Source organism: Rhodnius prolixus, unplaced genomic scaffold (assembly GCF_049639745.1).
Source record: "Rhodnius prolixus isolate KJV_2025 unplaced genomic scaffold, Rpr scaffold_5, whole genome shotgun sequence".
NCBI lineage: Eukaryota > Metazoa > Arthropoda > Insecta > Hemiptera > Reduviidae > Rhodnius > Rhodnius prolixus.
This window is the reverse complement of record NW_027411624.1, coordinates 11,064,873-11,089,548: the sequence shown is the minus strand read 5'-3', so window position 1 is coordinate 11,089,548 and position 24,676 is coordinate 11,064,873. Positions and strand designations below refer to the sequence as shown.

Genomic DNA, 24,676 nt, shown 5'->3' with positions numbered 1-24,676 from the left:
AAAACGTGTTCACGAGCACACTCAAGAGTGTTAGTTATCAAGTTGTTTAATTCATTGAAAACTCTTCTAGATGGACCAGTAGTCAATTATTAAAGTAGATTGTCTTAAAATGAGGAAGTCAAAGGTTACAAATTGCACTTTAAACATTTACTTCTGATCTCTCTGAAATATTTGAGAAAATGTTAGGAAATATTTTAAACAAGTACTTAAACAAAAATTCATATAGTTATAGAATTCGGACTAAAACTTTCTGAGTAATAACATTTTTATTGCAAAAAAAAGTAATGATTTAAAAAAAAAAAAATTAAAGTGACGTCACTCAAGAACAGTTGAAAATATGAAATTGGCCAATACGTCATTGAATTCCACTGTAGATGTACTACACACAGTAGGCCTATGGACATTACTTACTGGTTCACCCTGTATATATATTGTATGGTGGTACTGGGTTCGATTCCCAGTCTCTAGGCCTTGGATTTTATTTAATGTTTATTATAAGAAATTTACAGTAAATTATGTTTGCTAGTCGCCTTCGTTCACGTCACCTTATTTTGGTAGTTGGATGTTAAAGCCTGCCTTTAAATGTAGGCATTACTTTACTTTAAAAAAAAATCCGTTTCTTAGTATAAGCTCTCTTGCTTTGGAATCTGCAAAGACCTGGAATGGAGGAAGTCTAGTAACTCCTCCATCCCACATCATTTCCGCACAATCCTCTTTAGCCTTTAGTAGCGATTATATCAAATCTTGCGTTTAAGATTTACGACCCCCTGTTGGAAGCTACGTGCTATTTAGAGTACCATTACGACCTATTGCGCAGTTATACTTTTTGATATATAGTAGTTCAAATCGAGGTAATTTGTTTTTTAATATTCTACCTTGACATTCACTGACGAGGTCATCATTTAGTCCACATCTGTTTACTTACTACTGCAGCAGAGTTTTATATTCTTTATTGTTCTCCTTTTAATCTGGCCAATCAGGTTTTCGCGTGAAAAATGTGATCGAAAATTAAAAAAGTGAAATATTTATTTGTCAATTAAGTAATCGCCATTTTTTTTTTTTTTTGTTAGTTTCAGACAGGGCGTACAACTACTAATTTATAGTTCAATTTAATTGTAATAGAGGCACCACGGTAGCCGTACTGGGTTCAATTCCTGGTCTAGACACCTTGGATTTTATTTAATGGTTAATAAAAGAAATTTACAGTAAAGTATTAGTCGCCTCCATCCACGACACCTAATTGGTAATTGGATGTTAAGCTCCGCCTGAAAAAATAGGCAATTACTTTACTTTTTGATTGTAATAGTGTTAGAAAAAAAAAAAATCTTTATGGTGCATCAGCATCTGAGATTATTGGCGCTCGAAACTATTTTCAGTGCACTGCCAGCCTCTGGACAGTGTACTCTCGATATATACGAGGGTCGTTTGAAAAGTCCGTGCAAAGTCAAGAGAGATAGCACCAGTGGCGCGTATCGAGGTTATTTTTAGTTAGTAGCATCTCTTGGAAGAACACACACCAAGTTTCAGCCAGATCGGTCTATTTCTTTATGTTTGGCATTCGTTTGAATCGAGGAAGTCGAGTGATTTTCAAAAAATGGACGAAAAAGAATTTCGTGTGTTGATTAAACACTACTTTATGAAAGGCAAAACGCCCCAGGAGACTAAAGAGAAGCTTGATAAACATTATGGTGACTCTGCACCTTCGATTAGAACAGTTTATAAGTGGTTTCAAAATTTTCGGAGTGGCCATATGGGCACAAGTGACGCTGAACTTTCTGGACGCCCTGTTGAGGTTACTACTCCAGAAATCATTGATAAAATCCATGATATGGTGATGGATGACAGAAGAGTGAAGGTGCATGAGATTGCTAGTGCTGTGGGCATCTCGAATGAACGGGTACATAATATTTTGCATCAACATTTGGGCATGACAAAGCTATCTGCAAGATGGGTGCCGCGATTGCTCACGTTTGACCAAAAACGAAATCGTGTGAAGTGTTGCAAGGACGGTTTGCAGCTGTTCCAGAAGAATCCGCAGGACTTTAAGCGTCGTTTCGTCACTGTGGATGAAACATGGATACAACACTACACTCCTGAGACCAAAGAACAATCTAAACAATGGGTTACCAAGGGGGAATCTGCGCCAAAAAAGGCGAAGACCGTTCCTTCGGCCGGAAAGATTATGGCGACTGTCTTTTGGGATTCGCAAGGAATAATCCTCATCGACTATCTGGAAAAGGGTAAAACTATTACAGGTGCATATTATTCATAGTTATTGGACCGTTTGAAAACCGAGCTGCAAGAAAAACGCCCACGATTGGCCCACAAAAAAGTCCTTTTCCATCACGACAACGCACCAGCTCACACCTCAGCAGTTGTGGTCGCAAAATTAATGGAAATAGGGTTCCAACTCGTTTCACATCCCCCCTATTCTCCAGACTTGGCTCCCTCGGACTACTATTTGTTCCCCAATATGAAGAAATGGCTGGCGGGTAAAAGATTTTATTCAAACGAGGAGGTGATTGCAGAAACGAATGGCTATTTTTCAGACTTGGACAAATCCTATTATTCGGAAGGGATCAACAAACTATAGCAGCGTTGGACGAAGTGTATAAGCCTAAAAGGAGACTATGTTGAAAAATAAAAAAGGTTTACCCCAAAAAATTAAGTAGTTTTTATTTTTGCACGGACTTTTCAAACGACCCTCGTATAAAAAAAAGTTATTCGATAAAACTGTTTTTTGTTTAAAAAAAATCTTAATTTTTTTTATTTCGTAAAATAGATAAAAAAGAATGCGATGACTCAGTTATCTGTTGAGTGTGAAGTGCAGATCTGATTGATGAATTTTACATGAACTGAGTGCATAGTAAACAAGATTGACGTCAGATCAATCACACATTTATTTTTTAGTGGATGCCTTTTTTTTTATGTTAAACAAATACTTGTGAGCAGTTTGGTAATTTATTGTATATTGAACTTTTTGCAATTCTCTTTATTGTACTTATTAGGGCTAACCACTATCAGCTGACATTGTAAAAACTGGGTCTATGTGAGCCGTTTATTTTAAAAGGTACTTAAATTGAGATATTTAATGGTTTGCGTTTCAATGCAATTAAAAGTATACGTACAGGATACTAATGAGTCATACCGCTTATCTAAAGATGTTAAACTTATAGTGCCTATTAAAATAATGGCAATTATTGAGTGAATAACATGCATTCTCTTCCCAAGAATGGCGTTACGTCACTTTTAAAATTAACAACCAAATTCGTTAAAAAATTTGAAGGAGCCCAAGTCCATTCAACATAAATTAAGATGTTTCAAATTTTTTTAAAAAAAAGCAGTACAGTAAAAGCTCCTTATTCGCGCTTCCTTCATTCGCGTTTTCACTATTCGCGGATTAAAAAAATGCGACCAAATTCCTATATTCGCGGAAGTACACTATGATAATAAAAGTATTCCAATAGGTATCCAACCCAATATCCTTTGTAAATGCCGTCAAATGGACTAATAAAAAAAGTAAAATAGATCTTATTACAACTTTGCCTAAAGTATGTTGTTAATTGATATCGCCGAGGACTTTGACATAAGCCGCCTTCGCCGCGATCGGTGTTTTTGGGAATGTAAACGCACAGAATGAAAGCAACCTTATTACTCGATGAATAAAGTATATTTTTAAATGTTGCTGTTCCGTTCTATAGTAAAAGCCGCTTTGCGTGTTTTATTGTTTCGTCTTTCACATTCGTTACAAAAATTGTGATCGAGTAACACGTCTCTACCGCTCTTTTTCTAATTTATAATGTCAACTAAAAAAAATGAGAAACGAGTTTCGACACGAAAAAAATCTGTTACCGCTAAAAGTGAAAATAGAAATGCTTGATCGTTTACGCCTTGGAGAGTCATTTGCATCCATATCACGCTCATTCAATGTCAACGAATCAACTGTACGATCGATAAAAAAAATCCGAAGATAAAATAAGATCGTCTGTAGCTTCAACTTCACTGTCAGCGAAAATTGTTCGTGATCCAGCAATAGAAAAAATGGAAGTGGCGTTGTCATTATGGATCGAAGACCGCAACCAAAAAAGGGTGGTCCAATGGTCAGGGAGAAGGCAAAGTATCTTTACGCTCATTTTAAAGAACCTGATGGTAGTTGTAGTGGTAAGTTCAAACTTTGACTGCAAACAAAAGCTTTTAAAAACTGCCAAGCAAGAGAAAATTACAAAATTCTTCAAACCATTGCCTAAGCCTTAAGATATTAATTAAAATGTTCAAAAACTTCAATTAAATTGATTTTTTTTATATAAATGTTATTTTATTTTGTCACCTAGGAACGTATCCCCTATAATCCCATATAAATTACCATTCCGTATTCACGGTTTCTGTATTCGCGGCATATTTATGGAACATATACCCCGCGAATAAAGAGCTTTTACTGTACTCAATTTATTTTACATATCTTTACAACAGTTCAAAAATATAATTTTTCACGATTCAAAACATTTTTTTAACTACATAACGTACAATTAAAATCTTTTATTAAACATTTTCCTAAGAGTTAGATCAGGAGTAGATTATCTTCTATTAGGATTATGAGATCTGATATAATGGGATTCAATTTTAGGAAAACTTTTAATATGGTTTTGGACGTGCTTTTTCATTTCCATAGAAATTTTTCTTGATGATCCAACCATTTCCCACATTTACATAGTTTAATACACGTATTAAGCGTCCTTCACTTACTTTAAAGGTATCCAAAAAGAATTTTTTTACACACGGAAACTTTTCAGCTTTTAGAATTTAACAAATATTCTTGTTAACTTGTTAAATACTAATTAACTAAAATTACCTTCATCACTGCCTTCGGACATTATCAATAATTAATATCTTAATTTAAGTGTAAGTGGACTTAGGCCTCTTTCAAAGTAAACAGCTCATTTATTGAACTAACTCTGAAAACTTATGTGTCCAAAATTATCGTATCTACTCGGACCTCAAATGCTTTATTGATAAATAACTTGAAGTTGTACGTGTAACCACTGGCAACCGGAAATAACTGACAAATGGACTTAGGCAACTTTCAAAATAAACGGCTCATGTTATACTTCAATAACGACAAATTGGAGAATGTTGAAAAAGTTGATATTTTGATTAAGTTCATCTTGGGGAGATTACAAAAAAAAAAAGAAGAAAAAACTGGAAGGGACCTGTGCTCCATGGCACCGCAGCCAAAAGTGGCTTATTGTGTCTTCCCCTTTTTTGGATCTAGCAGACGTAACCTCCCCTACTAAAGAGGTTGAGGACTGTCCCCACTAGTTCTTTTTACGCTACTATTTCCTTTGGTGTCAAAACTTCCAAAGGTTTCATAGCGCAACCGCTCGTGAGAGGCCGTTTCCTTCTTTTCCTAGCACAGTCTGCACAACGATTCCATAAGCTAATTGGCCCCCATCTTGTACAGGATGCTTCCTGAATCTACCTAGCCCCCTGTGAATAGACCTGTAATGAGAGTAATCTTGATTTCTACAAAGAGCACAGGGTCACATTGGCTCTTTGTTTACACAGCCAAGGTGTTATAGTCATTGCTGTGATTGATCCCTCAGAACACATCACCCAGTTCTTTTCATGCTCTCTCTTCAGATCCAGTGTTTGGGAGCCTCAGAACAGGTTCTGGGCTAATAAAAGGAGTGTTAGCTCCGTTCCTGGCCAGCTGGTCGGCTATTTCATTCCCTTTGATCCCCACATGATCCGGCACCCGTTCCAGCCGAGTTTTATTGTGCCGAGCCAGTTGTTCCAGGGCCTTCTTACATTCCCAAACCAGGGAAGAGGTAGTTCTGAAGGAAGTAAGAGCCTTTTTTTTGGAACCTTTTTTTTGAAAGTCCATAAAAACGGCACTAACGAGTCGTAAACTGATTGCTCAAATGTAGATCTATAATTATCATTTAAAACATTTTCTTTATAAGAAAATACATTTTAAGAACTATCTGAGAGTTGGGTAGCCTGCCTTAAGTTCACATTTATAATTTGAAATATAACCTCTAAATGTGTATGACTTCTTTTACTTTCAACTTCTAGCCGGATCCATCCCGGATATCCGTGCACAAGGCACCCTTATTGCACTTGTGTCAATATATATTATTACATATAATGATTGCAGATTCATTTTCCATATCCACCATTTTATTAGCCCTTCTCTCAGTCCGTAACCGTGGAGGCTTTCTCGGACTCCTTCTATCCACTTTTCCGTGGGTGTGCCTTTTCTTCTTCTGCCTTCGGCTTCCCAGTCTAGGATTTCCTTAGCCAATTTTTTTGTATGGCCATACCATCGTAAGTTTCTTATCCTCCACATTCTGTAGCACATTTTCTTTCTTATTTCTTCCTTTCTAACTCTTTCAAGTCTTGATATTCGCGTTGCCCTTCTCCAGTAATCCAGCTCGGCGACTAGAATCTTATTCTTTTTTAGCCTTTTTATTCAAGCTCCAAATCTAGGCGGCATAAAGTACTTTGTACCAAGCTACTATACCTCATACTCCTCGTGTGAATGAATAGAGTATATCGCTTACCTCAGTAAAGTCCCAAACCGGAGAATCGAATCCAAACCATGCAATGCAACACTGCATGGCGGTATTAAACTACTTAGCTAAGGTACCCTTATTGCACTTGTGTCAATATATATTATTACATATAATGATTGCAGATTCATTTTCCATATCCACCATTTAAGAATTACCATTATTAAAGTTCCACTCTACTTTAATATTGTTATTGTCACTTCAGTTGGCCACATTTATTGTTACGTAACTGTATTATACAGCGAGAATTATTATTAAATTCTAGACCATCGTATTTGTATAATATTGTACTAGATAGACTTCCAAACAAACCTCCTTCCTAAAATCTGTACATAGTTGGAAGTTGGTTTCTTCATTTGAGTTTGTATTCTAGAATTTCATTAAAGTTTGGATACACAAATCCAATTTCAAATATGGCCATTATGTTTTAGTAAAACTTCTCTGTTATAAAGTTGATAAGATCGTCTTATGTAGTGCAACCTTAGTACTTATATCATATTCTTCATTCATTAAACATTTTATTGCTTCAATAAATATTATATAGATATTTTGAAATAATCCTTGGGAATTCTAACAGATAATTTGTAGTAACTATTATTATTGCTATTGAGTTGAGGGGCAGGCACTGTTCCTCTACATAGCACAGCGAAGAGGCTTAATGTGATAATCTTAGTTCTTTTTGGGTTAAAACATCAGCTACCAAAAAACGATGAAAAATATTCTACAATGTAAATCACATATTTGTTGATCAATTACTTTGATTTTTAGAACATTCTAAAGGGTTATTTCGATGTTATGTGTTATGTTCTAGACAATGTTTTAAAATTAGTAGTCTGACAAAAATAAATACGTTAGAAAACCTATAGAATTGGAGGTTAAGTGAATGTTATAGATTTTTCTTTACTTGCAGTACTAGGCAATGTGAATAACCTTTTACAAGAATTTCTAACGGTTTTACAATTTATACTTTACATGCTCGATTGGAGAACCTATTGTTCTCTATTCAATACTTAGTTTGTATCATTGTATTGGTGATTAGAAATGTGTGCTGTCCATTTATTTGTATGTGCGGTGTGTGTATACCTGAAGGAACAAAGAATGCTTGTTTGCCAGTCTTAAGCTATCTAGGGTGTGACAACCAAAGCTGTCTCGTCCGAAACTTTCTATTTAGGGTTTTATATTTATTTTATACCAAAATTCTTGTAACCAACCTTATTCTATTTTGAGACTTTGTTTTAAGTATCTATTACGTGGAACCAAATTGCACGCTGGTAAAATGCATTTTCTCTCTCTATCTATCTCTCGCAACTGTATAATAAAAGCAAAAAGCAAAATCGGTAAAGGATAATGCATACATATACAATTTACTGTATAAATACACAAGAGTAGTAGGACGCCAGTGTAAACAGCAGCCATCCAGTGTTGATAGCCGTTAGCTAGCCACCAGAGTCCACATAGAGGGATGACTGTTAAGCAATTAGAAGATCGGCCCCTTTACGAAGGAGGATTAGATTAGAGTGTTCTTGAAAAAATGGGGGGAATTAGTGGTTTAATGTGAGCATCGAACTGTGGGATACAACCAAACGCACAAACCTTCCAAAGAATCCAGTCCTTGTAGTCCAAAATTCTTCTGCTCTATAGTAAACGCTCCATTCTACGTCACCAATCAAACCATTCACACAGACTTGTACATTCCTTTTCGTCGCACAAGTGACTGAAACACGATACAGAAAATTCCATCTAATCTTATCACAATCTACTAGTAACTTCTAACATCTATCTTCCAGAACATTTCCAGACAACACTTCTGGACGTCTTAAAAGACAGTGGCCTCGCGATCTCCTCTCTGATGACGAGAGTCGGTAGAAAGTAAAATTTTATTAGAGCGTTACCGCTGGGTAACTTCTTCACTCTGAGATTTATATGTTATACGATATATTGTTTATTTGGCGCCACGGTAGCCGAGCGGTTAAGGTGCGAGACCAGCGAAGCTAATCTGTATTGTGATACTGGGTTAGATTCCCGGTCTTAGGCCTTGGATTTTATTTAATAGTTAATAAAAGAAATTTACAGTAAAGTGTGTTTGCTAGTCGCCTCCGTCCACGACACCTAAATTGCTAGTTGGACGTTAAGCCCCGCCTGGAAAAATAGGCGATTACTTTACTTTTACTATATATTGTTTATTGTTGCTTTGAAGCGCAATAAAATGCGTTGATTGTAACTAAATAAACGATCAATAAAATAAAATAAAAAAACGTGAGCAGATAATTTGCCATGGGACTTATTGTGGTATAGTGGGTTTGGGCTAGTATGAATGCAGATAGAATATTTAGGTCGGTAGGAGTAGTATGATTGGAACATTCACTACTTTTTTTAGGATTCTGGATTGGATAGTTGGAATTCGAACGATTAGTTGTCCCGTACATTTCGTTTTAACATTATGGGTCTAAAAGCTAAAAGTCTCTCAGCAAAATTCAATTTTAAATTTAAGATTATAATTTTTTTTTTTAAAAAAAAACATCTTTAAGTCACCATTAAAGCTGAAATTATAGCTCAAGTCTATTCTTACGAGGGTGGTTTGAAAAGTCCGTGCAAAGTCAGAAAGATAGCACCACTGGCGCGTATCGAGGTTATGTTTAGTTAGTAGCATCTCTTGGAAGAACACACACCAAGTTTCAGCCAGATCGGTCTATTTCTTTGTGTTTGGCATTCGTTTGAATCGAGGAAGTCGAGTGATTTTCAAAAAATGGACGAAAAAGAATTTCGTGTGTTGATTAAACACTACTTTATGAAAGGCAAAACGCCTCAGGAGACTAAAGAGAAGCTTGATAAACATTATGGTGACTCTGCACCTTCGATTAGAACAGTTTATAAGTGGTTTCAAAATTTTCGGAGTGGCGATACGGGCACAAGTGACGCTGAACGTTCTGGACGCCCTGTTGAGGTTACTACTCCAGAAATCATTGATAAAATCCATGATATGGTGATGGATGACAGAAGAGTGAAGGTGCGTGAGATTGCTAGTGCTGTGGGCATCTCGAATGAACGGCTACATAATATTTTGCATCAACATTTGGACATGACAAAGCTATCCGCAAGATGGGTGCCGCGATTGCTCACGCTTGACCAAAAACGAAATCGTGTGAAGTGTTGCAAGGACGGTTTGCAGCTGTTCCAGAAGAATCCGCAGGACTTTAAGCGTCGTTTCGTCACTGTGGATGAAACATGGATACATCACTACACTCCTGAGACCAAAGAACAATCTAAACAATGGGTTACCAAGGGGGAATCTGCGCCAAAAAAGGCGAAGACCGTTCCTTCGGCCGGAAAGATTATGGCGACTGTCTTTTGGGATTTGCAAGGAATAATCCTCATCGACTATCTGGAAAAGGGTAAAACTATTACAGGTGCATATTATTCATCGTTATTGGACCGTTTGAAAACCGAGCTTCAAGAAAAACGCCCACAAAAAAGTCCTTTTCCATCACGACAACGCACCAGCTCACACCTCAGCAGTTGTGGTCGCAAAATTAATGGAAATAGGGTTCCAACTCGTTTCACATCCCCCCTATTCTCCAGACTTGGCTCCCTCGGACTACTATTTGTTCCCCAATATGAAGAAATGGCTGGCGGGAAAAAGATTTTATTCAAACGAGGAGGTGATTGCAGAAACGAATGGCTATTTTTCAGACTTGGACAAATCCTATTATTCGGAAGGGATCAACAAACTAGAGCAGCGTTGGACGAAGTGTATAAGCCTAAAAGGAGACTATGTTGAAAAATAAAAAATGTTTACCTCCAAAAATTAAGTAGTTTTTATTTTTGCACGGACTTTTCAAACGACCCTCGTATATGTTTATTTTGTATTTTGTTAATATATTTTAAAAAATTTGACCTACAATTAATATATCAGAGAGAAATTTCACTTTAAAAAATAATAATGAATTACGTTATCTGGCGTACAGTGGTGACGTAAACCAGACTAAAAATCTAATTGGATGTGTGCCATACCACTTATTGTGACTACAACAACTAGGCCAAATAATTTAAGAAGGAAAATTAAAAAAAAATATTCCTTTTTCTTTTGTAAATGGCATTTTTACTTTAACTTACTTAAATAATTAGAGAAAACTTGATGGTATCAAATTTATCATTAAAAAAAAAGTTGAAAAAAGTCCGTTTTTATTTTTTTTTAATTTAAGGCACATCAACATTGCCGTACTCCAGTCGCTGTTCTCTCGGGGGAGAAACAGATTCCATCTCGGGGGCAGTGAGCTGTAAAAAGCTACTAAGGAAGTGAAAAATCTATGGGCAACCCGATATCTTTGGCATTGGCAGTCTCCAGTTACCCAATCCTTTTTCATCGTATTCGTAGCCCTGAAAAGAGGCGCCTTCTAATGTGCTATTTCTGTATAATGCTTAGACCTACTTTTTTTTTTTCTTTTTGGTTCAGTTTCCTTGAAAATTGGTTTCAAAAACTTCCTTATAAAATTCCTATACTATTATCCTAACATGTATTATGATACAGCCATACTAGCCACAAAGTACACATCCTTCATCAGCTTCATACAAGTTACAGGACACACTTACATAAAATAGAATCCTGGGCAAAAAAGTGGCGAATTTAAAATGAACCCACAGAAATGCCACGTTTACACTTTAGCGGGACTCCAGTCCATCTGTTCTCTTCAACAGCAGTCCTCTTCCTTATACAGATCTTGGGTGCGCTACCTTGGGCTCTACATAGACCAACGGCTCACGTGGAACCAACACTTTACAGTTAAAAGACAAGCAATGACAAAACGTGCGAAACTGCTACTTGGACTACTTGGACGAAGCTCAGAATTAACCATTGAACTAAAACGCTTAATGTGCAACATTATTCTCAAACCTATGTGGACTTACAGGACTAGAGCTGTGGGGTTCAGCCAAACCTACAAAACATACGCACTGTACCAGACATTTCAGTCAAAACTACTGCCGACAGATAGCTGACGCTCCTTTCTACGGTGACTAACCTCACTCTTCACAACGACCTCAACATTCCCTTCATAGACCAACTCGCTAAGACTAAATACCAAAAATTCCACACTACTCTCTCGACTAGCTCTAATCCTCTTGTACTGTCTCTCGCTTCCTCTGACATCCCTAATACTCCTCGCCAACTGAATCGCCAGTGGCCCCGCGACTTCCTTGTAGTCTGGAGGTCTAAACGCCATTATTCTCCTATCTCTCCTCTCTCCTCCTCACATTCACCTCTCTCCTGCAGAGAGAGCTACCGCTGGGTAGTTTCTCTCCTCCTGCTCTCCTCCCGCACCAGGTCATCATACTCTTCGTATTTACTTATTGGATACTGTATACAGATTGTAAATTACAAAATAAATTTAAAAAACAAATGCTATCGCTAATAATTCTAAATATGTATTCAAGAAAGTTCAAATGGAACTTGAATTTGGGAGTTTTACGAGGAGTAGAAATTGTTTTAAGCAATCTTTTTCTTTGAAATTAACATGTGTTGATATGTGATAAAATATCGTTACTTTTTAGCGCAGTGGTAGATGTTCAATCTTATCTTATCATTTGACATAAAAATTATAATAATAAAAAGAAGTAAATTGCAGTTGACTGAAAAAAATGAAAGATAAATGATTAGAATGTGCCAAAATAGTTGAAGGATTTCCATTTTATCAAGGAGTAAGGGGGCGGGAGAGATGTGATTTTTTCTTTAATGATTTAAGGCGCGTCAACATCTGAGTCCATCACCTACTTAACAGGAAAATACATACATTTTCCCCATTTTGTTCATCTTACAAGAGTCATGCTTTAATCTTTTATATGGTGGCTAGTTCGTGGCCAGTTTTAGAAACTTGTTTAGCATTTATCTGCAGGCCATCAATATTGGTCCTGCAGGTGACACTCCAAGAGTGACTTGGGTTTGACTTACAATCTTTTATATCAACAACTTGTTATTTGCGGTCAGTTTAGACCCTGTTCAGAGTAGCGGAAATAGTACTCAGATCCGCTGCCTTTGTTATTACTTTGAACCACTTTTCAAGTTTCCTTTCGAGAGTGACGACCTAGACATCGGACAGTATTTGACAATGGCAGTGATTACCCTCGGCCAGAGTACAGTTTTCCATAGCCACGGGTCCTACGTTTCACAAATAAGTTGACTACAAGTTTTTACTATTGTTAATTTTATTTTTCCAATCTTTCGCAATATCTGCTGATGCAGGTCATTGCTTAGGACAAACCGAACAATTTAAAAAATATTTTAGTCTATTTGGTTTTTGGCGAAAGCAGGTTTTATTTAAATTCAAATATTTGTGATTTTAGTGATTAAAAAATTAATTAATGAATAAACTGGTTTATTCTTTAAAATCCTTTTAATAATTATTAAATTATTAATAATTCCATTTCAGGTCAAAAATTCAATATTCCGGGCTGTTCTAAAAATTAAATTACTTTTTTAAAAGTTAGGAAAGTATAAATAAATTGTAACCTTGTATTTCTCTTCTTATTTTATGCCTTATTTGAAAAACCGTATGCCTGTCAAATTTTTTAAACGTGTGACTTAAGCGAAATGTCGTGGAAGACAGCCAACTCCTAGAATATATTCACTACTCCCTTTGGGAGAAACGATCCTTCAAGTGGCGGAAGGAAATGAACATCTTGACAACATAAATTTTGTAAATAAAGTAGGCACGATGTAACTTGTATGTGACAAGCAAGTTTTTCAACATATTACTCTGTATACTCGTATATTATACATGCGTCTCATGTAGAGACTATAGTTTGCAAAATTGTGAATTTAACCGGCTTACTTCTTTTCTTTCCTATTAGTGTTGCTAACTCCTTAGTATCCGCAAATCTTAGGCCCTTCTTTATTAACTGCTTCAAGGTCACACATTAATCCGTAGATTTCCTATTAATGTTCTCTCATTGCCAATATATTTTTATTGGGAATGCCTGAACCGCATGGAACCTAAGCCGCCAAATAGTGCTCCCATCTTAAGGAGTTACCCGCAAGCTGGTACTTCCCTGTCTGCTTTCAGTATAGTAAAATATTTCATAAGAATTCTCTTGATTCTAACCTCTTATTTAATAGGAAGTAAGGTAAAGTAATCGCCTATTTTTTCAGGCGGGGCTTAACGTCCAACTACCAATTAGGTGTCGTGGACGGAGGCGACTTGCAAACATACTTGACTATAAATTTCTTTTATTAATCATTAAATAAAATCCAAGGCCTAAGACCGGGGGAATCGAACCCAGTACCACAATACATATTAGCTTCGCAGGTCTCGCCTCTAACCGCTCGGCTACCGTGGCGCCTTTATTTAATAGTATGAAAAAAAATTAGTTGCCAATTTCAGTCATATTTATTTATTGTGCCGAGCTTTCGACCTAGGACTAGGGCTTATTGTCTATATGATATTGTTACGTATTTATTGTTATATAGCCCTCAAAATGACCTTAGTCCTTAAGTCGAAAGCTCGGCACAATAAACAAATATCATGACTGAAATTGTGGCATTTATTTTATTTTTTTCATCCTATTGAAACTATGAATCAGTCACCAAAAATAATAACTCTTATCTAACCTAATCTTGTACAGGCCTAATCAGTGCTACACCGCCTCCCAAAGAAGTATTATTACTGGGTTCGATTCGACTGGGATTTTGTTTAATGGTTAGGTATGAGGAATTTATAGTAAAAGTTTGTTTGCTAGTCGCCTCCGTCTACAACATCGTAATTTTGTGTAGTTGGACGTAAAGCCTGCTAACCGTCTCTCTAATCCCATCATTCTTGGGAATCAGGATTGTATTTCCTGGTATCACAGTGAAAAAGAATGGTTACCCGAACGTGCCCTTACAGTATCCCTACTAAAACTCTCAATTGCATTCTTCCTCCAAAAGAAAAAAGTTTAGAAACCTCACGTTCTCCTGGTATAATGCTTTTTATAACTTTTTTTTTTTTTTCTTTGTTTAGACATACTCTATCTCTTTCTAATAACACCCTGGCAGAGTCAAGGAACTTTGGACGCTACGACCTTGTCTTTCTTTTAAGACACCTTTGTTCTGGAAATTTTTAAACTAATACCTTGAGGTGCATTGCAGAGGACGTTAGCCTAATTCACTTGTACACAAATTCTTGAAACTGCGGGTGTTGTCTAAAAAAATAAAACGTTTAATAATAATGAATGAAAGAAAATAAATAATTTATTATCCTGGAGACTATTGTCCCCTTAGAATAAGTACGTGGGACAGTTGGAGGCCCTATTGGTTTGGCCTGTATTTTAGTTATTTATATAAAAAAAAATAAAGTAAGTATTTACAAAAATAAGAATTAAAATTATGGAAATAAATGCATTCAATTATTATTTCGGAGGAAGCTGAGTAGAAAGGAGATCATTGAACAAAAGGGATTTAAAGATGGAAAGGGTAGGAGCATGGCGGACAGATGAAGGTAAGAAGTTCCAGAGAAAGGTAGCGCGAATTAAGACTTGTACGGTGTGAGGGTATATAGAAATACAGAGAAACGAGATCTAGTATTACGAGAATGGATCGAGGATTTGAACTTGAAGAGTTGGAAAATATAAGATGGCCTTTGAGATTGGATAACTTGGAAAAAGAATGAAACCAAAAGATTCTGGCGGCGGTAGTCAAGGGAAAAGTCACTTCAACTCATCGTATGTTAGTAGCGCGAAATGCGAGTGTCTTTGGGAATGCTGAAAATAAATCGTACGAAACAGTAAGAAAAGAAATTGTAATACTATTGTAATCGGTTCTAAAAGGTATTCGAGATAATTACTCTCTTGTGTAATTATTATTTAATTTTAAAGATAATGAAATGATAACAAAAGGTGGAAAACAGATACGTATTTGTACTGAAAACGGACTACGGGAAAACACTCTAACATTGTGGGAACAGTTATGGAGCAACAGCCCAAAAGCTGCTGTAACAAGAAAATACTTTCCCTCTGTCAGAAGTAGATTGCAGGCATTACACTACAAATCTGATTACATTATAACACAGTATGTAACCGGACACGGTGCATTCAGTGAATATCTGTTTAGGCTGCAACTACTTCGTTCTCCCGCTTGTTCTTGCGGCAGTGAAACAATTCGTGTACCCAGACATAGACGCCAAAAATAAAGAAGGGGAGATTGAAATGGTTAAGACACGTGTGGAGAGGATGCCTCCGGGAAGGGTGCCCCGAAAACTGTTAAAAGAAAATACAGGAAGAAGAAAAATTCGAAGAAGACCTCGACTTAGATAGCTAGGATGAAGTGGAGGAAGACCTTCATCAGGTTGGTGTTAGAAGATGGCGTCTTAAGGCCGCAGACCGCGACGGATGAGAAAAACTTGTTGAGGAGCTCCAGGTCCTACTTTAAGGACTGTTGAACCAAATAGTAATATGAAAAAATGGAATCGCGTGAGATTGGTTTGCTTTCATCGACCAGGGTTCATGTTAAGGGTCAACACCTTGTTTTATTCCTTATCATTTAACAAATACCAAAACAAAAAAGTGAAAAAAGAGGAATTAATTAGATAAAAACAAGTACCTTTTTTTTTAATAAAAAAAAAACTAAAACAAAAAACTATATTTAATTTATTTTTTTTAAATTAATAATAAGGCAATCATATCTTGCAATGGTTTTTATGCATGATTCCAATCGTAATAAAAAATAAATCAGATGTTTTAATTTTATCTGATTTTAAATCAGATGTTTTACTTTAAGATGTTTTTTAACTCAGATGTTTTATACATCATAAGTCTACTCTTAGTTCATGGTTAGCGTACATTGTTTTAATATTAAATTATTAATTCATAAGACTGAGATTTCAGATAAAAATCTATTACTTGCAAGTTATTTGAATCTTTTCTTTTTGGAAAAATATAAATTTAGGGGGATTTTCGAAAGTTATAAAACCAAATGTACTTGTCTATTGAATTCGAAACGGTACGGACTAACTTTATATTTTACTGGCAAGAATTAAATATGAAAATTACCCTTGAAGACGCTACTTATCTCTTCTTAGTTTGGGGAAGAATCGTGGACTATGCTGGATAAGCATGTAGCTGCCGAAATGAGAGACACCGGCGTGTCGAAGGATAAAATTAGAAATGAAACAATAAGGAGCAACTTAGTAATCAAGCAGTTGGGGTGTTTTGCACGTCTGCAGGAGAAGATTGGGTGATTGATGGAGGCCAAATCTGAGGACCGCAAACCAAGTTTGAGTTATTTGGACTAAAGCGGGCGATTGGCACAAAAGTGAGCTCAGACAAGATCCGAAGATTGGCAAGTAACAGAGAAGAAGACATCTGATGGGTTAAAGACCTAAGCTATGTACAGATCGACGCTGAAAGGCATAAGAGCTAAGACGAAAGAAGAAGAAGAATTAAACATGTTTAATAAATATGTATTAATCGAAAAGATTATAATTTCCGATTAGAAGAAATCGATTTGAGAAACATCATTGTAATATTCAATAAACGGTGAAAATCAAGACAGCTGTTTGTATCTAACCCTCACTAGTAAATATACCTTAGTATACATATACATGTATACTAAACGCCAGATGTTGTGCCAATATATTTGCTTTTCATTTTGAAAATCTTTTCCTAGAGTAAACAACTTGCAGGCTGTATTAAATCGCAGATGTCTCTTTGAAAGAGTGATATGAAGGTTAGAATTCTGTATAGACTTGAAGCTTGATTATGATATATTGCAATTTATTCTTAAAGAGAATACTTTTTTACTATTTTTGAATGATGTTTATCTCCAGTACTTTCCAAAATTACTTTAAGTCCTGTGAGAATTGCTTGATTATTTAGTCTATTTATTAAGACCAGTGTGTACTTTTTTTCAACTTGCTGTTCACGGACAACAGGTAAAGGTTAACTATGGAAAACAGAACGTATGAATACCTACACCGAAGAATTAAGAATTGGAAAAGCAGATAAACAGTTCTTATTAACAACATGACTTTGAATCGCATCGCCGCAGATAGGCTGTCTCCACAGTATGCCTAAAACACTGTCACATCGCCATCAATGTTGGAGGCCAGTCTATCCACAGATGGGGAAATTGCTAGAATGCTTTGCTCTCTAGTACACTCTAGCATCCACGTTGTTCTGGGCGTTTACTGCCGTACCTTCAGTTTAGATGTGGGTACATCTTACTGGAGTTAACCACCATTTTATGGTCTGTCTTTCTCAGTAAAGTGTTTGATAATCCTATTGTCTCCGAGAGATTCCGTTTTAATAATATCTCTTTGAGTAGTGCATCATTGCTTCCTGCTGTACTTATTCTTGGTATTTCTTATGATCCAGGATTAAGTATCATATTTCTTTCTTTTTTTTTTAAAATAAAACCCCAAATTTTCCTCTTTTTTTATGGGGACGATGGAGGACTGCAACACTAACATTCAATGCTTTTCAAGGTTCCAAAAAAATGCCTCTCCGAAAATTTGAATAAAATAAGTTACTTGTAACTATTTCTAAACAGATATTTGGTTTCTGGCATTTTCTAGTAAACAGTATCTAAAATTATCTTAAAATTTGGCACTCAATGGCGAAGTTAAATAAAACTTGTCTTTGTTTGAGAAAAAAAAAATGTCTATTTATTATAAAAAATGCAATAATTGCATTTAAATAAAGGTCGTGAGAGTGCATCTCACTTCTTTACACATATATATAATATATATCTTATACCAACAATTTTCTATATTTTGTTCACAATTTAAAATACAATTTTCACTATTTATATCTACCTTAGGATTTATTTTTTTTATTTGTTTAAAAATTCTTTTAATCAATCAATAAAATTAATCAATTTCTTTTTCATTCTACAGGTATTCGATTTTCTGACGATGTTTCCCGTGACGAAGTAAAAGCTCTTTCAGCTTTGATGACTTTCAAATGTGCCTGTGTGGACGTACCATTTGGAGGCGCTAAAGCTGGCATTAAAATCAATCCGAAAACTTATTCTGAACATGAATTAGAAAAGATTACTAGAAGATTTACTTTGGAATTGGCCAAAAAAGGATTCATAGGTAAGGGTCGTATTTTAAGTTATTTTATTTTTTTCTTTATTATTGTTATTAATTTCTCTTGGCATTTTTTATAGAACTTTATATTTCTTACGGGTGATTTATATTAAGCAAAGTAAAGTAATCGCCTATTTTGTCAAGCGGGGCTTAACGTCCAGCTGCCAATTAGGTGTCGTGGACGGGACCAGAACTTCATACTTTACTAACAAATTTTTCTAACAAATAAAAAGTGGTCATACATGGGATTCGAACTGGGTATCTCCCACTTCCAAAGCAACACCCGCCCAAACGAATGTCCGAATTGCTAGAACTGTTGTGAATCTAGAAGGATGAGGTTTAGTCTTAATTGTAAAATGGTTAGAAACGGTAATTGAATTACATTAAAATTACAATCAACGAAAGCCTCTTATCTACTGTAGTACTGGGAATTTAGATTTAGTGGGACTTACACCTCAATCTGTGCATAGAAGAGGTATGGTGCCAACCTATTTATAAAACTGGCAGAAGAAACCTCTTGCTTTGTACAAAGTTCAGGTTTACCCATTAGTTGGTTTTTTTATACGTACGTATTTTATCTTCTCTGGTCTGGCAAGTATCAAAGGTATCACAGAGTAAAAAGTGTGATTGCATTAAGTCCTAACAACCATTATTGGACATTTATGGCAAAATTTATATTTCTGAATCTATCTTCCCCTATAAAAAAACGCTTTAAACAAGATTAAATCCACATTTTTTAAGTTAAAACGGTTAGAGACTCCTTCTGGTAAACGAAAGTCTACTCTGATGGAAGGTTACAATCAGTGACAAGCGTCGGAGTTCAAGCAGCAAGTGTAAAATTCTGAATGCCTCAGTCTCTGTTAATGGTTCTTGATAATGGACCTCCGTGATATTAAGTGGAAATGGAAATATCCATTAATTATGACTAAGAAGTGATTGAAGCAGTAAAACGTTTATTTTATATTACAAAGAATCGCAGACTATTTCTAAAAAGCTGGCTTTAAGTGAAGATGATAAAGATTAGGTGTTGTTCTAGTGGTCAAGAGCGTGACTTTGTGAGTGGAAGGTCACCAGTTCGAATCCAGCGTATGACTTACTTTTTATTTGTTAGAAAAAATTGTTTACAGTAAAGTACAAGCTTATGTTAAGCCCCACCTGAAAAAAATAGGCGATTTACAGTGCTTTAAGAGAGAAAGATGGATTCTAGAACTTGGCACTTTGTATTTCGGAAATAAAAATAATCTTAACCTCTGTAAGAGGTAAACATTGTGTAGGCGCGCGAAGATGCCTACACCCAGAAGCGGAAAACGCGTTAGTTTTAGAGAGGGTTAATCTCTAGTGCCCTTAGTGCGTAAGCCCCACCACCTCGACAAGGTTGGACACCAAGTGGGGTCAAGGCCTGAAGGGCCAGGGCCATAAAGAGGGCAAACAAAAGACACCGAGATAACCCTGCAGATGTAAATGGCGAAAAGCTGATGCTGAAGAGAAGTGTGATGTAAAGGATACAGGAAGGCGGTTGTTGCTCCTTCTTCTTGCCGATGACGAGATGCACTGTAGCCTGAAAGAAGAGAAGTGAAAACACTATGAAGGTTACAAGATGCGAGGCTACAGAAGTTTGGCGGGAACCAAAACGCGGGAAAAGCATGGCGCGAAAATTTAAAAGGAGGGGCGCCGCGAAAAGATGAGTTCGACTGAACACATTGATTAGTTAAAGAACTGATTGGTGTAAATGCTTGCTTTCTAGCGAAATAAAAACGAATTTAAATCCTTAATTTTTTTTTTTTTTAAGCCAAATTAATTATTTTACATTTATTTTATCAGACTTTCTTGTCGAAAGTACAAATTTTTATTATGTATTAATTTTTACTTCTATTTCGCAGGACCTGGAGTCGATGTACCTGCACCAGACATGGGCACCGGTGAAAGAGAAATGTCCTGGATAGCAGACACTTACGCTAAAACTATCGGTAATGAAATTAAATCATTTTTATAATCCGCGTATCAGTTATCAGTATACTCTCGCGTAAATTGACTATCTAAGGTTATCTCTGCAGTCTAATAAAAATACATCTTTAACAATTTATTTTTATTACATCTTCCTTTATTTTCCCCTTCCTTGTTCTAAAGAATATTCTAAACAAATATTAATAATTCTTTGATTTTATCCATTGTAGCAAGCATGTGGGTAACCATATAATCTCCTTCACTTATTCAGCAAATGTAGTGCGGAGATGGTAACATAAGTGTAGTTAAACTCTCTACACTAAACTGAATAATCTACCTCTGATTATGTACAAAAGTGCGAGAAACCGGTCATAGATAAACAATAAACACGCTTGCTCCAACAGATAAAATCGAAAAAAATAAGATCCAGCATTGCGGCACCTAACCTTATTTCCATTAATTATAATTCTGTTTCAACAGGTCATTTGGACATTAATGCGCACGCCTGTGTAACTGGTAAACCAATTAACCAAGGAGGTATTCACGGACGTATTTCAGCCACAGGACGAGGTGTTTTCCACGGTTTGGAGAATTTTATCATGGAAGCTAATTATATGGGAATGATCGGCTGTACTCCAGGTTGGGGTGGTAAAACTTTTATTGTTCAGGTTAGTATTTGGTTTCTAGTTTTTTAAAATTACAATTAATTTGTATTTAAAAGAGAACTGCAGGTTTCAGAGGATTAATAATAAATATGGTATAAACTACACTCGTCTATTGATATCATTATTATATTCTGAGTTCCTTTCTTAAAATTTAATTATCCTGACTTTGCAATGAAGGATAGAAGACACATTAAATGCCCACTTCAGCATAGGCGTATACGAGTATGTGCCTTAATTGGTAAAACAAATCGAATTCATGCCAATCTTCATTTAAGAACTTTAATTACATTTGACTGTGGAATAAGAACATCTACTTTAATAATATTAAAGAAAATTAATGACAAAAGTTTAATTACAAATCCTTAAATGGGTAATTTCTTAATTGTTTAACCAGTGGAAAAAATTATTTACCCTAAACGTGAAAACTATTTGATTTTCAACTTATTTAAAACGTTACCCTAATTTCTATATTCACCTCCCTGAATGATTGAAAGCTGTAAGATAGAAACAAACTTATTTTCTAGTTTTACGTTAAAAGTTGGCCAATTAAATGAACCCTTTAATTAGAGCCATTTTTGAAATTATTCAAGCATATTAAATATTCTCCTTAATGGATTAAGGTTTAATTAAGCACCGGTGCATAAGCTCGCGGCTTGGCTTCTACTCATTTATTCAATCCTTACTAATTGAACTGTACATTTTAGAAGAATTTTAGTGGGCCCTAGAGAAATATTGCATTTGAATATAAAGACAGCGGTGCCAGTTAATGAAGGTGTACAAGTTGCATTTACTTATTTATTTACTGTATGGCTAAATTTATAACAAATGTAACAAAGCTGCTGAGTTTATTAAATTCGATCAGAAAACTTCAATTTTATTAGAAAGTTTGTCATCTATTCTATACGACTGTAAGAGTGCAATTGTAAGAATTTTCACTCTTGTATAAATATTATCTTGCAGTTATTTTACAAAGTCTGGATAAATTAAATATTTACTGTGTAAATGTTTGAGACGTGATTATAATTTTTCAGAGGTTGGAAAAAAAAAAAATGAAATCTTCTCAGTTTTTTACTAAAAGTTACTTAAATAGTTAAATGTTCATGTTGAAATTGAAGGGAACTCAAAAACTCTATACATTGTCAGATTTTTTATTGCCACTTTTATTTACTAAATTGTTAGGTATTCCAAAGCAAACAAAATATAAACTTTTCCAGTAAAACTTAACTTTGAAAGTTCCTGATCCTTTCATTTTCAGTAATGGTATGATTACATTTTTATTGAAATTTTTGTAGTATTCTCGAATCAAAGTTATCCTAATCTGTATAATAAACATTAGATTATGTAATGAATAACATTTTGTTTACATAAATGTTTAGTTGTATGTATTCTTCAGTCAATCTAACATGGGTTTTCTGTTTGTTTAGGGATTCGGTAATGTAGGATTACATACGATGAGATATCTGACAAGAGCCGGCGCTGTGTGTATTGGTGTTATAGAAAGAGAGGGCAGTATATATAATGCTGAAGGTATTGATCCTAAAGTAAGTATTTCTACAATTTATACTATTTGGCTGAATAAAATTTATTACCACAATTAAAATAACTATTATTTGTTTTAGCAACTCGAAGATTATAGGAATGATACCGGCACTATTGTTGGATTCCCAGGCGCTCAAGCATATACAGGTGAAAATCTTATGTTTGAAGAATGCGACATCTTCATTCCAGCTGCTATAGAAAAAGTTATAACTAAAGCGAATGCTCATAAAATAAAGGCAAAGGTATGGTAAAATAGTTTTATAGTTGGAGAAAAATGGTAAAAGGTTTGCAAAGTTTGTGTTGAAAAAAAGAAAAAGAAAGAGAATAACGTTCATGAGAGTTACACAACTTTTTCACTTTGTGGTTCTCTTCGATTAATTTTAACTATTTTCATAGAAAGAAAATTCACCAAAATTTTGGACAGCTTATGAGTATGCATGCCGTAATTTACATATGATTTAATTAAAAGTGTAAGAAAAAGTTGCAGCAATGATGGTGAACTATTGTGAATGGGTTTTTACTCGGGACCCGAACTCTTTTATGGTATGCCACAAGGCCTCGTAAGTGCATTCACCTAAGAATTGTTGTTAGAGTTACAAACCCCAGGCCATAGGCGAATAAGTTTTAGACATTAGACACTCGCCAACAGTTATGGCGATAAACGCAAAAAAGATTGGGCGACCATTCAGATGATCGTAGATCTCTTGTCAACTATAAACTAGAAATACATGGGCCTGTGCAAAATAGTCTGAACAGATTTTATCATGTAAAAAAAAAAAATCGGCTTTACAAGTATCGAACGCTCGATAGACATTGTGTAGCTCAAAGTTTGTACCTTCAGAGAAGAAAAACACATGTTTTCATGCCCTGGTATTTTGGGTATGGTAATTGGAGAAGGAGCTCTAACTTGTGGGTAACACAATAGACCCTTTAAAATGCGGAGCTGAGCATTTCTTGAGTTTTCCTCATGGAATCTGTACAAATATGGTACACGTGACGTCTGTAGTTTTAAAAGTAAGTAAATCATTAAAGCAAATAATATCGCAATAATAAAGTTAAATTAATGATAAACTATAACAAAATCGTTTTTTAAAATTTTAAACATTTAAGTAGGGAATTTTTTATATATTTATTTATCCTAAATAGTTTACGTGCAGTAGAATGCAGTACCGAAAATACTTTACTACGTTTAATGTAATTGTAACATAAAGATTAACGAAACTACGTTTATATAATTGTTAATGAACTAATATCCACGAGTGGAGGGTGGTATGTTGTGATTCTTCGTCATGTTTTTAAACGAACAAATAATCTTCCAATTGTCGCAGAAAATCATTAACATATAAAAGAAGTATTATTTATGCACATAAATCGCATTTTAAATTGTATTATATAATAAGATGTGTTTAGGAAATGTAAGTTTATTGGAAAAAAAGCATGAATTATTTAAATAACTATGATGTAATAATAGTTTATTAATGAAGCAAATCCGCATTTTCATGGTTCTATCGGCCAGGGATCAGATACAATTCAATTATGAAGTCCTCAAGATTTCTTAATTTTTCTTAATTTAGTGCACAACAACTAAGGGCTCTTGTAATAGTTATATCAAAAGTAATGATAATTGCATTAATGAATAGTAATGAAATTGACTAAATATGGTGGATTTTGTCCTTATTGCACGCATGTTTATTGTATCGCTGACCGGTTTTGGACATTCGTCCACCGTCAGATGTACGATTAATCAGTTTGGTGGAAGTATTTCGACTTGACTTATTTCCTGTCTAGCACTGAACTTGCTCATAAATATGTATGTTATGACGGATAAAGTAAACGATGTTACCCAGCACCGCAGAATTAACCACATCTTCAACAATTGACTGAATGCTAATTAATGTGGTTTTTT

At 35.2% G+C, this 24,676-nt stretch overlaps 1 protein-coding gene across 1 annotated transcript in view; it reads left to right on the top strand.

Annotated features, from left to right (window-relative positions):
* Positions 1-24,676, top strand: part of Gdh (glutamate dehydrogenase, mitochondrial) — a 40,713-nt gene that overhangs the window by 13,926 nt on the left and 2,111 nt on the right. The window contains exons 2-6 of the mRNA XM_074136860.1: positions 18,428-18,628; positions 20,503-20,589; positions 21,047-21,234; positions 22,656-22,772; positions 22,851-23,012. Coding sequence (XP_073992961.1) covers positions 18,428-18,628; positions 20,503-20,589; positions 21,047-21,234; positions 22,656-22,772; positions 22,851-23,012 — 755 coding nt within the window. The remainder of the gene's footprint in view (positions 1-18,427; positions 18,629-20,502; positions 20,590-21,046; positions 21,235-22,655; positions 22,773-22,850; positions 23,013-24,676) is intronic.